At 40.0% G+C, this 16,230-nt stretch overlaps 1 protein-coding gene across 1 annotated transcript; it reads right to left on the bottom strand.

The window, feature by feature from the left end:
• Positions 1-202: 202 nt before the first annotated feature.
• On the bottom strand, positions 203-14,634 carry LOC115206322 (calcium/calmodulin-dependent protein kinase kinase 1). The gene is made up of 17 exons (XM_029773123.1): positions 14,336-14,634; positions 13,429-13,712; positions 13,125-13,172; positions 12,947-13,000; positions 12,762-12,813; positions 12,525-12,658; positions 12,387-12,423; positions 12,177-12,198; positions 11,663-11,751; positions 11,064-11,263; positions 10,827-10,880; positions 10,496-10,569; positions 10,173-10,260; positions 9,886-10,014; positions 9,417-9,520; positions 4,398-4,442; positions 203-1,836 (listed from the first exon to the last, which is right to left on the bottom strand). Exons 2-17 carry the CDS (start codon positions 13,690-13,692, stop codon positions 1,740-1,742), a joined length of 1,491 nt encoding a protein of 496 aa, XP_029628983.1. The 5' UTR covers positions 13,693-13,712; positions 14,336-14,634; the 3' UTR covers positions 203-1,739.
• Between the last annotated feature and the right edge of the window lie 1,596 nt (positions 14,635-16,230).

Below are 16,230 nucleotides of genomic sequence, written 5' to 3'. Positions count from 1 at the left end.
ACATATGACTAGGATGACAGCCCCTTGAGATACATGGCTCTATAGTACTCAATCACAGGATAAACATACCTATTTTTACCTCTTCTTGCTGAGGAGTGCATGACAGAGACATAAGGACTTCATATGTACACCTCTTATCAAGAGTGGGCACACCTTTACATGCATTGTGTTCCCTGACTGTTGAAAGAAAAAAAGCATGGGACAAATGGCATGATGTTTTATTGTGGTCGTTGGCAAGTGGTATTAGATCATTCTACAGAAGGAAGTTGGTGTCAAATACATTGTGACATGTCTGTCTGAACCAAGCCTAATGTAGCCTCTGTATGAAGCACAATGAAGAAGAAAAAACTGACCTGAGGCACAATAGATAATACAGTCAGACACAAGGATGCCATCTAGTGGTATATTTACAAAGAAACAGGGACATTAACATAAGGCCTATGACTATTTGTCTGTCAATTTTGAATAAACAAACACTGATAACCAAAGTAAACACTAACTTTACACACCACAAATATTTATTAAAAACAGCATTGTTCTCAAAATTGTTCTCAGACACAGTTTCCACCAACTTCAGGTACAAAATCTCTTACCTAAACAAGTCACAGGGGCGCTTTGATACGTTTGACCTGTCCCATCCTAATTAAGGTCACAGGGGAAACACTGACCAAAACTAAGGTTCCTACCCTGTCACAATAATACAAGTGTTATTCCAGTTAGTTTTTTACAAAAACATGTGGATGGTGTCAGAGAGCCATACTTGACTAGCCCACTGGGCTGTGACATAAGGGAATATCAATATCAACTATTGAGCAAATAGGTGGTCATATTTTGGAAAATGATGTGGTATACTTCAGCATTTCAGAAATACCAATTTAAAAAATCTGACCGAAAACAAAAACAGGTGGATTTTTTTTATTCAAGTGTTTTACATTGTGATATTATATGACTTTCATGTCAGCTGAGATGATTCAGAATAAGCTGCACATTTTAGCTCCTCGCAATGCAGACTTTGTGTTGACCTAACTTGCTTTCCCCTCTTAAATCCTAAAAGCTGGGTCAGGCTATTCTGACACATGTTCCAGAAGTCCATTTGACATCTAGATGTGATATCACTCACTTCAATTTGTAAAACAGTAAAAAATATATATATTCAAAATAAAGCCTTTACTCCTACTCTTTCTTTTGAAACGGCCCCAGATGAAAGATTGCTTGCTATAACACCTGCGTACAAGAGCCAGCACATCATGTTAGAGAGAGAGCCATACAGAGAACAAACAAGAATGTTAATTTGCTACCTTTAATTATCTTCAACATCAACTGTATGAAAGCATGCAAAAATGACTTCTTTAGAATGGTACACATTTACATTGTAACAACCACATTTCAGTTCAATACATAGGTGTAATATTTGGAAAACACAGAGCTAATAGTACAAAAGGCATTGACTATTATGAGTAATATAGTACAGTGCATCATGAACAGACAATGAAACCCTATGTTAACAGCAGACACAAACATCACGCAGATGGAATAAGACAAAGGTTAAAAACCTAATACATGGTTTGTACTGTAGTTATCACAAATCTTTCTAAAAGACTGTAAGGGTGAGCTCTTTCATTTGGCTCTCTCTTCAAATATATTACATTAATATTACATATTATATGAAGATACAGCAAAGAGTTTGCTTTGAACAGGTCTGTCCCCTAATTTAAACAGGTCTATCAGAAAAAAAAGGTTTACCAGCAGCCCTCTGCAACTGCACCATCATCTTCAGTAAGGTCCTCCAACTCTCCTTCTCCGTTTCCATCCAACTCTCCTTCTCTGCTTGATTTCCTGCGGGCAACACATGTTTTATTGTCCCCCATGATGAAATCGGGGCAAGGGGGACGACTATGGATCGGTCTCAGTACGTTTGTACATACGTTAGTCACACACAACATCTTTTGGCGAAACTTGAGTGAATGATGTGTCTTGCCATAAAGATTCGCATTTACAAAATTACACAGATTGGCCCAAGGGAGGCGCTATTGTAATCAACTCAAATTCCAAAATTCGAACAAGCATATCTCCTGTACCGTTTGAGCTCCAGTCATGACATTTTGTACATACAACGCCTTGCAAAAGTATTCAGACCCCTTTGGATTTCGTCACATTTTATGATGTTACAAAATGGGATAAAAAAAGTATTTTTTAAAGATGAATAGAAATTAAATAACTAAAATATAGTTGTTGCATAACTACTAAGCTTGCTGAGGCAATACATGTTACAAACACCTTTGGTATCGATTACAGCTATGAGTCTTCTTCGGTAAGTGTATAAGAGCTTGGCACAGCTGACTTGTGCAATATTTGCCCATTATTCTTTTTTTTTAGAAAAATTTTATGTTGCAGATAGATTTCAGCTTCCATCAATGTAAATGTCTGCATCCTTTTCAATCCCCCATATATTGTGTTGTAAATATATATACAGTATATATATTTTTACTTTCAATATATTTTCCATTGTTATTTTCACCTAACCCTACCACCCCTCCCCAAATTGGAGTAAACTAATGGACAACAACACTTAGGCTTCTACTTCCAGCTTAAACATACTACATACATTTAACAGACACAATGTATTTTACAATAGTTACGTTGTGTTTGTTTTTAATCCCATCCTTCAGTTACCCTCAACCCCTCCCATCTATCTCTGAAGACCATCCAGTTCTATTAGCCATATATTTTTAACTGTGCTGCTTCACAAAAGTCTGCACCTATATACATTTTATGGATACAGTATATTTTACATTAGTTATCTTGTTGTTTTCAGTCCCACCCTTCACCTCAACTCAACCCCTCCCATCTATCTAATTTTCTATTTCTATTTGCCGTATATTTTTCAACTGTGCTGTGATGTTTCACAAACGTTCTGAACCTTTCTATTCTCCTAGTTTCTACAGAATGTAAATTAAATATAAAAATGTTTGCAAAAAGTATTATTACAGTTACAGCCAAAAATCTTTCTGATTGAGAGGGGGTCAAATACTTATTTCCCTCATTAAAATGCAAATCATTTTATAACATTTTTGACATGCGTTTTTCTGGATTTTTTTGTTGTTATTCTGTCTCTCACCGTTCAAATAAACCTACCATTAAAATTATAGACTGATCATTTCTTTGTAAGTGGGCAAACGTACAAAATCAGCAGGGGATCAAATACTTTTTCCCCCCACTGTATGTATGGCGGACAGAGGAAGGGGTGGTCATTCAAAAATCATGTCAACCCCTATTATTTCACACAGAGTGAGTCCATGTAACTTATTATGTGATTTGTTAAGCAATATTTTACTCCTGAACTAATTTAGGCTTGCCTAAAAAAGGGTCTGAATACTTATGCAACGACTATATTTTAGTTATGTAATGTATAGAGAATATATAATTATTTGCCCACTCTGACATTACAGAGTAGTTTGTGTAGATTGTTGACCAAAAATTACTATTAAATGCATTTGAATCCCACTTTGTAACACAACATGTGAAGAACTCAAACGGGTCTGAATAGTTTTGCAACTTGCAAAGCATCTCCTCATGAGCAACACGTGTCCCATAAGGACCTATTATCTCGGCCTATTACAATTTCCAGAAACTATACATTTTGTCCCCCAGCAAATGTTTTACAAGCATATCTCCAGTCCCCTTTGAGCTACAGTCATGACATTTTGTACAGACAGTGCATTCAGAAAGTATTCAGACCCCTTGACTTTTTCCACATTTTTTTACATTACAGCCTGATTTTAAAAAGGATTAATAAAAAAAATAATTTTCATCAATCTACACACAATACCCCATAATGACAAAGCGAGAGAAAAAAATGTATGCATCTCCTCATGATAAGTCCTGTTTTATATCAATGCATCTCCCTATCAGACAGTGGAGTCCGGTCTCTAACATCCCGTCCATTGTCGGCTATCAAGTTTTGATTTCCAGCAAGGGAAAAAATATGTTTATTTTTATCTTTCTCATTAATCCACGCGACATACATTTGTATAATTGCCAATATTTGTCACTAATTGGCCCCCGAGGGTGGCTCTGCATCATTTGTGGGGGACAACATGTTTACTGTTGCCTTGCTACTGTGTGTTGTTAAAGGCAACTAGAAGGGGGAAGGGTCATGACAAGAAGAACACTGCATTAAATGCCATGCATGTCAGGAACAGCATTACCAATCAGGTCCAATACGCAGCGCATAAATAGACAGTACTGAGACCATAGAAATAGAATCACATAGAGTAGAATGATAGTGATCAAACCCCAGAAGAAAACCTGTTAGCACAAGACTGGCGTTGCATCCCAATTCCAAATTGCAAAATATTCCCTATAGAGTATGCACTACTTTTAACCAGGGCTCTTACCTCAATGAAGGATGAACCTCGGTTTCCAGTCGCCCCCAAGAGTCCCTGCAATGGGTAAGAGATTGACAAGAAAAGGACAATATCATCAAATATGTGCTTGTTAAAGACTGCACGTCAATGGTAAATAAGCAATGTAATCATAAAGTTACATTACATGATGGAGATAGATACTGTAGAAAAAAAATCTGAACATCTATGATGGACTAATTAATATTAGCATATTTCGTTAAGGCACAATCTAATAAACCACTTAGCAATGTCATCAAAGCTGTTGTGTGCCCTGATGTAGTTGACTGAGCTGAACTGTAAGTGTGTGAGAAGAAGACAGCTGTGTGTGGCATCAGAGTCGTCATGCTCATAGAGGGCACAGGGGCATGTGCCCCCTCAGATTTGTCATTTTTTTCAATAATAATAATCATCATTTAAATGTTTTGCTTTATGTTTTCTTGTTTCTCTGTAATACTACTAGCCACTTTGAAATTTTATGAAGTTGGCATTAGCTAACCCAGATAGGTTCCTAGTCTCCCAACCTCATAACTTGCTATCAGGAAGCCATTTCAGGCTATCAATCAAGTTAGTTGTATAACCATAGACGGTGCGTCCAGCTTCCACTAAAGTAAATTGAATTGCCAAAATTATATAGCCTAATTTGCCTATTCCTGTCGAGACAGAAATACATGAAGTCATTCAAAAGAGGCTACTACACCAGAAAGCATGATTTGGCCACATAGGATCATTAGCTTCTTAAAAAAGAAAACTAAGCTGTGGATTGCTTTAAATCACATTGCCTACAGTCGGAGTTTGGGCAGCGCACGTGGCAAATGCCAAATATATGAGTGTTGAGTTGCAACTGTCAATGATAAGTAGGGCCCAGCCAGGTACAGTGCCTTCGGGAAGTATTCCGACCCCTTGACTTTTTCCACATTTTGTTACGTTGCAGCCTTATTTTAAAATGGATGAAAAAATATGTATCCTCTGCAATCTACACACAATGCTCCATAACAACAAAGCAAAAACAGATTTTTCAATTTTTTTGAACATTTATTAAAAATAAAACAAAAAAACGTATTTACAGAAGTCTTCAGCCCCTTTTCTATGAGACTCGAAATTGTGCTCAGGTGCATCCTGTTTCTCTTGATCATCCTTGAGACGTTTCTACAACTTGATTGGAGTCCACCTTTGGTAAATTCAATTGATTGGACAAGATTTGGATAGGCACACACCTGTCTATATAAGGTCCCAGAGTTGACAGTGCATGTCAGAGCAAAAACCAAGCCATGAGGTCGAGGGAATTGTCCGTAGAGCTCCAAGACAGGATCATGTTGAGGCACAGATCTGGGGAAGGGTACCAAAAAATGTCTGCAGCATTGAAAGTCCCCAAGAACACATTGGCCTCCATAAGTCTTACAAGGAAGATGTTTGGAACCACCAAGACACTTCCTATAGCTGGCCGCCCAGCCAAATTGAGCAATCGGGGGAGAACGGCCTTGGTCAGGGAGGTAACCAAGAACGTGATGGCCACTCTGACAGAGCTCCAGAGTTCCTCTGTTGACATGGGAGAACCTTCCAGAAGGACAACCATCTCTGCAGCACTCCACCGATCAGGCCTTTATGGTAGAGTGGCCAGACGGAAGCCACTCCTCAGTAAAAGGCACATGACAGCCTGCTTGGAGTTTGCGAAAAGACACCTAAAGACTCTCAGACCATGAGAAACAAGATTCTCTGGTCTGATGAAACCAAGATTGAACTCTTTGGTCTGACTGCCAAGCGGCACATCTGGAGGATGGTCCCGTGTGGCTCAGTTGGTAGAGCATGGTGTTTGCAACGCCAGGGTTGTGGGATTGATTCCCACGGGGGACCAGAATGGAAAAAAATGTATGAAATGTATGCATTCACTACTGTAAGTTGCTCTGGGTAAGAGCATCTGCTAAATGACTAAAATGTAAATAGAGGAAACCTGGCACCTTCCCTACAGTGAAGTATGGTGGTGGCAGCATCATGCTGTGGGGATTATGTTCAGGGGCTGGGAGACTAGTCAAGATCAAGGGAAAGATGAATGGAGCAAAGTATAGAGAAATCCTTGATGAAAACCTGCTCCAGAGTGCTCAGGACCTCAGACTGGGGTGAAGGTTCACCTTCCATGTTGTCTGTTGTCTGTAGCTTGTGAGGTGTGGAAACACTTTGTTTTTATGGATTTTGTCTTGTTGCTTTTTGTTCTATGTTGCTCTGTCTGTATGCTACATCTTGCTTGTCCTATGTTGCTCTGTCTGTATGCTATGTCTTGCTTGTCCTATGTTACTCTGTGTGTGCTCACTGTTCTATGATTGTCTATATTGTAATTGTTTTTAATAACCTGCCCAGGGACTGCGGTTGAAAATTAGACGGCTGGCTAAAACCGGCACTTTTACTGAAACGTTGATTAATGTGCACTGTCCCTGTAAAAATAAAATAAACTCAAACTCAAACAATGACCCTAAGCACACAGCCAAGACAACGCAGGAGTGGCTTCAGGATAAGTCTCTGAATGTCCTTGAGGGGCCCAGCCAGAGCCCGGACTTGAACCCCATCGAACGTCTCTGGAGAGACCTGAAAATAGCTGTGCAGCGACACTCCCCACCCAAGCTGACAGAGCTTGAGAGGATCTGCAGAGACGAATGGGAGAAACTCCCCAAATACAGGTGTGCCAAGCTTTGTAGCGCCATACCCAAGAAGACTTGAGGCTGTAATCGCTGCCAAAGGTGCTTCAATAAAGTACTGAGTAAAGGGTCTGAATACTTATGTAAATGTAAATGAAGTTGATGACTGAGGTGGTGTACTCATCAATGCCATTGGATGAATCCCCGAACATATTCCAGTCTGTGCTAGCAAAACAGTCCTGTAGTGTAGCATCCGAGTCATCTGTCTCACGTCCTGACCAGTAAAGGGCCTATTTGTTATTGTAGTTTGGTCAGGACGTGGCAGAGGGTATTTGTTGTACATGTTTTTGGTTATGTGTTTATATAGAGGGTTATTTTGTGTAGAGTGTTTCTGGGTTTAGTGGTGTATCTATGTAGAAAGGGTATTTGATTTATGTGGTTCGGGGTTTATTAGATACGTATTTATGTAAGATGGGGTGTTTGATTTAGGTGTTCTGGGTTGTTGGGTATGTTCTTGTATTGTATTTCTAGGGGGCTGGTCTAGTGTTGTATTTCTGTGTTGGCCTGGTGTGGCTCTCAATCAGGAAGAGCTGTACATCGTTGTTGCTGATTGAGAGTCATACTTAGGTCGCCTGTTTTCACCTGTTAGTTTGTGGGAGATTGTTTCTTGTTTAGCTGTGTGCCTGACGAGACTGTCAAGTTTGTTTTGTTTTGTATACGTTTATGTGTTTTCCTTCTTCACCAAATAAAAAAGAAGATGAGTGTACATTTTCCCGCTGCGTCTTGGTCTCTACCCTACGACAACCGTGACAATCTGACCACTTCCGTATTGAGCGAGTCACTGGTACTTCCTGCTTTTTTTATTTTATTTTTATTTTTAAATTATTTAAAATAAAATATTATTTTTTTTAGGGGTGGATCAGCTTAATATTGCGGAAAGAATATTGCTTCCATCAATGTAATTATCTGCATCATTTCCAATCCCCCTTATATTTTTTTGGTAAATATATATATCCATACATGCATGCGTACATATACACATATATACAGACATACATACTTTTTTAAAGAATATACCTTTATTATTATTATGCTTTTGTTTTTGCTTTAAGCAGGAATCAGGAAGATAGAATTATAGTCAGATTTGCCAAATGGAAGGTGGGGGAGAGCTTTGCATGCATCTCTGTGTGTGGAGTAAAGGTGGTCTAGGATTTTTTTTTCTCTGGTTGCAGATATGACACGCTGGTAAAAATTTGGTAAAACTGATTTAAGTTTGCCTGCATTAAAGTCCCCGGCCATTAGGAGCTCCACTTCTGGGTGAGCATTTTATTCTTTGCTTATGGTCTTATAGAGTTGGTTGAGAGCGGTCTTAGTGCCAGCTTCATTCTGTGGCGGTAAATGGACGGCTACGAATAATATATATGAGAACTCTCTTGGTAGATAGTGTGGTCTGCAGTTTATCATAAGGTACTCTACCTTAGGCAAGCAATACCTCGAGACTTCTATAATATTAGACATCACACACCAGCTGTTATTGACAAATAGACACACACTCCCACCTGTCGTCTTACCAGAGGTAACGTCTCTGTTCCGCCGGTGCATGGAAAATCCCACTAGCTCAATATTGTCCATATAGTCGTTCAGCCACGTCTCGGTGAAACATAAGATGTTACAGTTTTTGATGTCCCGTTGGTAGGTTCATCTTAATCGTAGGTCATATATTTTATTATCCAATGATTGCACGTTGGCAAGAAGAACGGATGGCAGTGGGAGTTTACTCGCTCGCCTACGGATTCTCAGAAGGCTTCCCGATCTGCGGCCCCTTTTCCCGCGTCTTTTCTTCACGCAGAAGGCATGGGTCTGGGCCTGTTCCAGTGAAAGCAGGATATCCTTCTCGTCGGACTCGTTAAAGGAAAAAGTTTCTTCTAGTCCGCGGTAAAGTTATTTTCAGTCATAAGAGACAGTAGCAGCAACATTATGTACACAATAAGTTCAAAAATAAGTTACACAAAATGCAAAACATCTAACAAAATACCCTCTAATTAAAGCTGACAGTCTGCACTTTAACCTCCTAGTCATTGTATCATTTCAAATCCAAAGGGCTGGAGTATAGAGTCAAAACAACAGAAAATGTGTCACTGTCCCAATACTTTTGGAGCTCACTGTATGTCATGTTTCTCATTGTAGCTTCAGTCTTCTGCCATACACCTGTCCTTACAGTATTCTGTATATGTACGCTTCTTTTATGTTAATCCCATTTACAGTAGCCTATATATCTAACCGACTCTGTGTATTTCTGTCACTTTGTTTTGTTTTGTTTGTTTCCTAATCCCAAAATCGGCAGATAAAGAAAGCAGATAAGGAGGATTTATAGGGGACTTACGCAAGGAGACCTCCTGGAGCAGACATAGACCTCTCTGCCCTCCTGTTGTGACACTCAAAGGGGTTACTAAAGGACCTCTTCCTCAGCATGGACTTCACCAGGATCTAACGTGGGGAGAGTGAGTGTCAGCCGTGCGTCCCAAATGGCAACCTATTCTCTATAGTGGACTACTTTTGACCAGAGCCCTATAGACCCTCGTCAAAAGTAGTGCACTATATTGTGAAAAGCGTGCCGTTTGGGACACATATTCACTGTAGCAATCTGCCATATGACAAAAATGTTCCCTGACCATGTGTATTGACCTGGAAAAACTCTGGGCCCTGGTGTAGGTCCCAGACTTCTTCCCTTGTTAAGACACAAAAACTCCTGGCCCTATTTGTGATAGATGAGTAAGTTAGTAAGTAAGCCTTGTCCGAGCCAGAACAAGAGCTGTATATCCCCTGGACAGGACACTAGTGAACTGACTCACCACAGCAGACAGACTGGGGATGAGTTTGATGGAGTTCTGGACCTCCTCCTCAGTCACCTCCACCACAGTGCAGTGTTCTTCCTCCAGGGGTAGAAGGTCAGTGCCATCCTCTGTCACCCACGGGTGCTCCTGGCAACACACAGGAGGGGGAACACAATCGTCCCACAACACATATGAGACAGCTCTACCAGGACAGTAAAACATTCATTTAAAGTGTCATAGATGGTTTCATGAAGGATTTGTTTTTTTATAGGCACTATTGAAGGTCTAGATCTGCCCCCTTTTACCTTGATTTCAGGAATGGTGACCCTTGTATCAGGATTTTTATCCAGCATCCTTATAATAAGCTCCTTCAACTCCTTGCATACTTCAGGCCTGTGGTACCAAAGAGTGACTGAGATGACCACCTACCAAATACAATAGACCCATCTACAGTACAGTAACTACAGTAGCAGTGAATGGCTAGGAATGTTAAAACAATACTATTACTATATTATTATCAAGTTATTACATGCTATAATGTGAAGTTCTACCCATATTTTAGAGTGGTGCATAGAGAGCAGACTAAATAGCTTTTGCATGGTAAATAGTGTCCCTTAGTGGAACTCACGTGTCTGGGAACTCCACAGGCCTATTCCTGATCTTATTGTGCAGGCCGATCATGTATTCATCGATGAAAGGGCACTGATATAGGAAGATAGTGAAGAAGAAAAGGCATTAAAATGCTGCTATAAAAGGATAGGCTACATGCATACACATGCTGTCTGTTTTCCAAATAAACCATTAAATGTATTTATTTTAAAAGCATTATTATGTGAGATGCAACTGTTGATCAAACAATAGTTGTAGTCCTCAGCATAATGGACACAGCAAATCAGAAACTAGTGGGCCAAAATAATCCATGGCAGAATACTGTACATTATGATAATAACAGAACCTACCTTCCCATAGACAAAGCAGTACAGGGTGACTCCCATGGCCCACACATCCAAGGCCTAACAAACATGAACATTGACCATTACTTTACAAAGAGAGCTTGCTGTATATTTTACAGTACAGTAAAATGTTGACGTTTGATACCAAGTCAATGCAATACATTTTCATGGGGTAAATATTATTTCTAGGATACAATGAAAGATGAGTGACCTGATTAGATAAATTAGCAATTAGTGTCTAACCTTGCCAGTAAAGCTCTGTTCATGATCAGTCATCATCTCTGGGGCCATGAAGGCTGGAGTCCCTGCTGAGCTGGACAGGAGAGCATCACTCCCCTCAAACTGGTTACTGACACCAAAGTCTGCAATCTTCACATGCCCATTGTCTCCCAGTAACAGGTTGGAAGGCTTGATGTCTCTGTGGATGATCTTCTGGTAGTGCACTGAGAAGGAGGAAGTGAGAATAGGACCAGGGAAAAAGGACAGGAAACACTGATTTTGTTATCTTTTTAGATAAACTTTTATAAGTATACAAACAGCATTGCCCATTTGATTTAGGTCTTGACATTCAGCTGTCAAAGCACCAACTGATCCTGTCTTTTCAGAACGTATCTGACTAGTGACTTTCAAACCAATGTCTTGCTAAAACATCAGCAGGGTTAGCAGTATGCTGCAGGTCTCTGAGCAGAATGCTATTAGGCCATACGTCCCAAATGGCACTCATTTCCCTATTTAGTGCACTATTTTTGACCATGGCCCTTAGGGTTCAGGTCAAAAGTAGTGCACTACTGTATATAGGGAATACGGTGCCATTTGCGACGAAATCCAGGTGGAGGACTTACAGTATTCAATCCCCAGGATGATGTCTCTGAAGTAAAAGCGGGCTTGTTCCTCTGTGAAGGGGGTGTCTGAGGGCACCTCCATCACTGGGCTAGGGCCCAGGAAAAGCAACAGAGAAAGGTAAGTAAGCATCACCACCATAATCTTCCAAACAGTGGTTTTCCTACCACTAACAATGCCTGAACCTTGTCATTGGTATCTTATATCCCTTAAAAATGGACACCTTATATTGACCAAATTCCGTAACTGGAGGAGTTATATATAAATAACAAAATTCATAATTTAAGTGTTATGCACAGTGTAATAATATAATAATACGAATATAAACCATTTAGCAGATGCTTTTATCCAAAGTGACTTACAGTCATGCGTAGTTACGTTTTACATATGGGTGGTCCCAAGAATCAAACCCACTACCCTGGCATTTCAAGCGCCATGCTCTACCAACTGAGCTACAAAGGACCAGTGTTATAATGTAATGTAATACAGTATATTTCAGAAAGGAGTAAAACGTACCCTTTTGGCATTAACTCAAAGGCTAGAAAATAAACAAACAGAGAATGAAATGACTAGTCATATTAGTTTCTATGTAATAATCAAACTGGATAGAGTATTATAATATACAAACTATGGACCTAGTACAAGGAGATACAACAGAAAACATAGTTTACCATGTAACACCTTGTATCACCATTCAATGCACTGACATGATGAATGCATACTTACCCATGTGGAGATTGTCTTCAGCAGGATCATCAAGAACCTACAATTGGAAAGTGTAAATCTCTGAAATTAATAAAACTAAATGTAAATGAACTAAATGAACCTTTTAAATCTTCCACTTATGTATGTCAATATGTTCACCTCCACCAGATGGACAATGTTAAGGTGATCTAGTTTCTTCAGGATGGCGATCTCCTGGTAGACTCTCTCCAGTGGCCCCAGGGGTTTGGGTGGCAGTCCCTGTTCTGTGCTGGCTCCTCGAGGAGGGGGGCGTCCTATAACCAACCACCATTATATATTGTGGTGATCATCACCAGTTCATGTTCATACCAGTACTAAATCACATACTAAAGACTTAAAAGGAACATTTTCACCTACGAGGAAATCCACACATCTTCATCAGCTTCTTTTTTGAAAAAACTTTCATTGCCTACGCAAGGAAAGACATGATCAGTTTGCTCCTATGGTATAATAGTCAAAAAGGCCAAAACAGAGGGCTAAGGAACTGCACATTTCTCTGCTCCCACAAAGGAGATGAGAACGAAATGTGCAGAGATTCTTACATAGTATTGTTCATCATCTTCATTGTAAGCTAATCTCACCACACCATATGAGCCCTAGAATAGAAAAAGAAGAAAGTCTGACAGAATCATTTTGACTTATTACACAATAATTATTTATGAAATAATGTTTTCTCTTGTCAGACAAATTCAGCATCTATTCTAACTTTTCCTTTCTTACCTTTCCAATCTCATCCTTCAACTTGTATTGGTTGAGCTGGATACAATCCTAGGGAGAGAAAAAGTGAAGGGTATTTGGTGGTGGGATAATGCACATTGACTACACATTATTTAGGCTCATGCCTATTTCTTTTGAGACTTCATGGATGGGTCCTAAATGGCACCCTATCCCCCATATACTGCGTCCCGAATGGCACCCTATTCCCCTATGGGCCCTTGTCAAAAGTAGTACACTATATAAGGAATAGGGTGCCATTCGGGACAGAACCCTGACCTCCATTTGGGACACAGGCCTGACCTCTGACCTGGGAATCCGAAATGGACACCCGCTTGGACTCGATGGTGGGCTGTCGAGCCTCTCGCGGCTGGGTTGATCGCTCCTGCAATGATAGCTTCCTGTCTGACAATGAAAGCTTCCGGCGCGCTGGTGCAAGGGGCCTTCGGTGGCCGTTGGGAGGGGTCATCCGGTTGGATGCCACGTTCATGGCGGCCACCATGTCAGCCAGCTCTGCATTGTGCTCAGAGTCCAGCTCTGCCAGCTCTGCCAGTCCATCAGTGTCTTCACTCATGGTTATCCCTGACCCTGTTCCTTTCCCGGTTCAATCACAGAGAAAGGTCAGAGATGTCATAGGGGCCAGCTAATTAGATAATTAACATTAAATCGTACATTTTAACCGACATTCACTAGCGTTCTGTACTTGTTCATCAAGCTGCTTCTCGCTATAGAAACAGGAGATTCTGCCCTAGAGATTCCTCAGTCAAGGCTTACTTACTTAACCAAGATTCAACTGTAACATCTCCCCGATATGGGAGACTACACTCAACTGGCTTTCCAATTTTGAATATTAAAAATATTTTCCAAATGCGATTTTGTAGAATTAAGGCATGCACATTAACTAGAAATATCTTATTATTTAACAGGGTAAGTAAGCAAAAATACAGTATGTCAATTGAATTAACTGTAATTGGCTTGTACATTTCTGCATGTACAATACAAAACCAAATGACTATGACTTTTCATGGAAATAATGTCTAAATGCATCATAGATGACAACCACCTGAGCTCTGCTGCCTACCGATTCCTGTCAACACAAATAGCACTAACTGCAAATCCCTTCCAAATCCACCACTAAAACGTTCACATGCACACAAATCGGATTTTCTGCAAATGACATAAAGGAAGCATATTCATATTATGGCTGTTTTACTTACACACAGCTTGAGGATCCTACATTGCTTCTCAGTGTGTATAAGCTGCAGGGTCTGTCCTGCTGATGTTTAAGTGAGGAAAACCCCTTTGTGTCTCAGGTCAGGACTTTCACTGCTGAGCCAAGGACTACAGGATTACTCCAGCCTTAACGATAAACCCTGGCCGTATTTAGCCTCGTTAAGGTTATTCTGAGGGTGGCAGTCAGTGTATACATTGATCAACTCCACCCCTGGGCCAAAGTATCGGGACATTAGGTATGTGTCCCAAATGGCAATATTCCCTACATAGTGCAAATGGCACTATTCCCTACATAGTGCACTACTTTTGACCAAACACCTATGGGCTCTGGTTAAAAGTAGTGTACTATATAGGGAATATGGTCCCATTTGGGACACATACTGGGAGTTATGGCCAGGAAAAAGTTAAATCAGCCATAATGGAGACAGGAGATTGATGTTAGGAAAACCACTGGAAGGGAAGGATTGATGGTGGAACATCCTTCTAATCTATATGTGATTTCTGGCCGAGTTGAGTGCACCAGGAAGTTCTTAAGCTTGCTGTTTACCGAAGAACAAATTGGCTCAAGTGTTACATAAAACCCCTGGAGAAAAGTTTCCAACACTGAACAGAGAATACCAATCAACCAACCAGAAATGATTGAAGATTGTGTTTGTTTGGATGACTTCTAATACAAAACAATAAAATTGTATCAAACGATTTGAAATACATGGTATGTATTAATTTGTGGATGTTCATCATCCATTTCATGTATTTTTGTATTTGTATTTATTATGGATCCCCATTAGCTGCTGCGAAAGCATCAGCTACTCTTCCTGGGGTCCAGCAAAATTAAGGTAATTTTAAAACATTACAATACATTCACAGATTTCACAACACACTGTGTGCCCTCAGGCCCCTACTCCACCACTACCACATATCTACATTACTAAATCCATGTGTATGTATAGTGTGTATGTTATCGTATGTGTGTGTGTGTGTCTGTGCCAATGTTTGTGATATGGTACGAATTACAATTGTTATGATACGTTACGAATTGCAGTTCGTACAATACGTTATAAATTGCAATCCGTACAATATGTTATGAATTTGCTAAATGTATGATATGTTATGAATTCCAATTTGTTGTGGCTAATGTTAGCTAGGTGGCTGGGTGGCTAAGGCTAATGTTAGCTACAGTAGATGGCTAATGTTAGCTAGGTTAGGGGTTAAGGTTAGGGTTACGGTTAGGAGTTAGGGGATGAGTTGGCTAACATGCTAAATAGTTGCAAAGTAGCTAAAAAGTAGTAAGTAGTTGCAAAATTGCTAATTAGCTCAAATGCTAAAGTTCTCCATGATGAGATTCAAACACGCAACTGTTGGGTTGTCAGACGTTCGTGTTATACGCATACCCATCCACCCCAACCAACCACCCTATTTTCGTTATTGCCTTAAGTAACGTGTCTTATGTAACCATACCAAACATAACATATCATACTACTTTGAGTGTCTTGGATTTGTATTTACTATGTTACGTCTAGTCTGAGACCAGGCTGCAAAAACCCTTCCATTGCATTTGTCTCACAGTGGTACAGTACGTCATTAATCCAGAGACTGATGTGGATGCATTCTCCTGTAACCTCTTCTCTGATCGATACTGCCTGAGCGGTGAGGTTTGCGATAATCAGATTTAATAACTTGTTGTGACAGCAACATATCAAACTAGAATAGACATGATGTAAAGTTAATTTACAACTAGCCCAGTCACATTTTGCAGCGATTTAAGATATAGCTATTTACTTGTATTATTATTGGTTATCTCATCCTTAACTGGTTTAGGCAATACTGTGTACAGTTTCGCTGCAGTAGGTAGAATGACCTGTGTGAAGCTAGCCACAAT

This window comes from Salmo trutta, chromosome 13, assembly GCF_901001165.1.
Source record: "Salmo trutta chromosome 13, fSalTru1.1, whole genome shotgun sequence".
NCBI classification, from domain to species: Eukaryota; Metazoa; Chordata; class Actinopteri; order Salmoniformes; family Salmonidae; genus Salmo; species Salmo trutta.
This window is presented reverse-complemented; position numbering and strand designations above follow the sequence as displayed.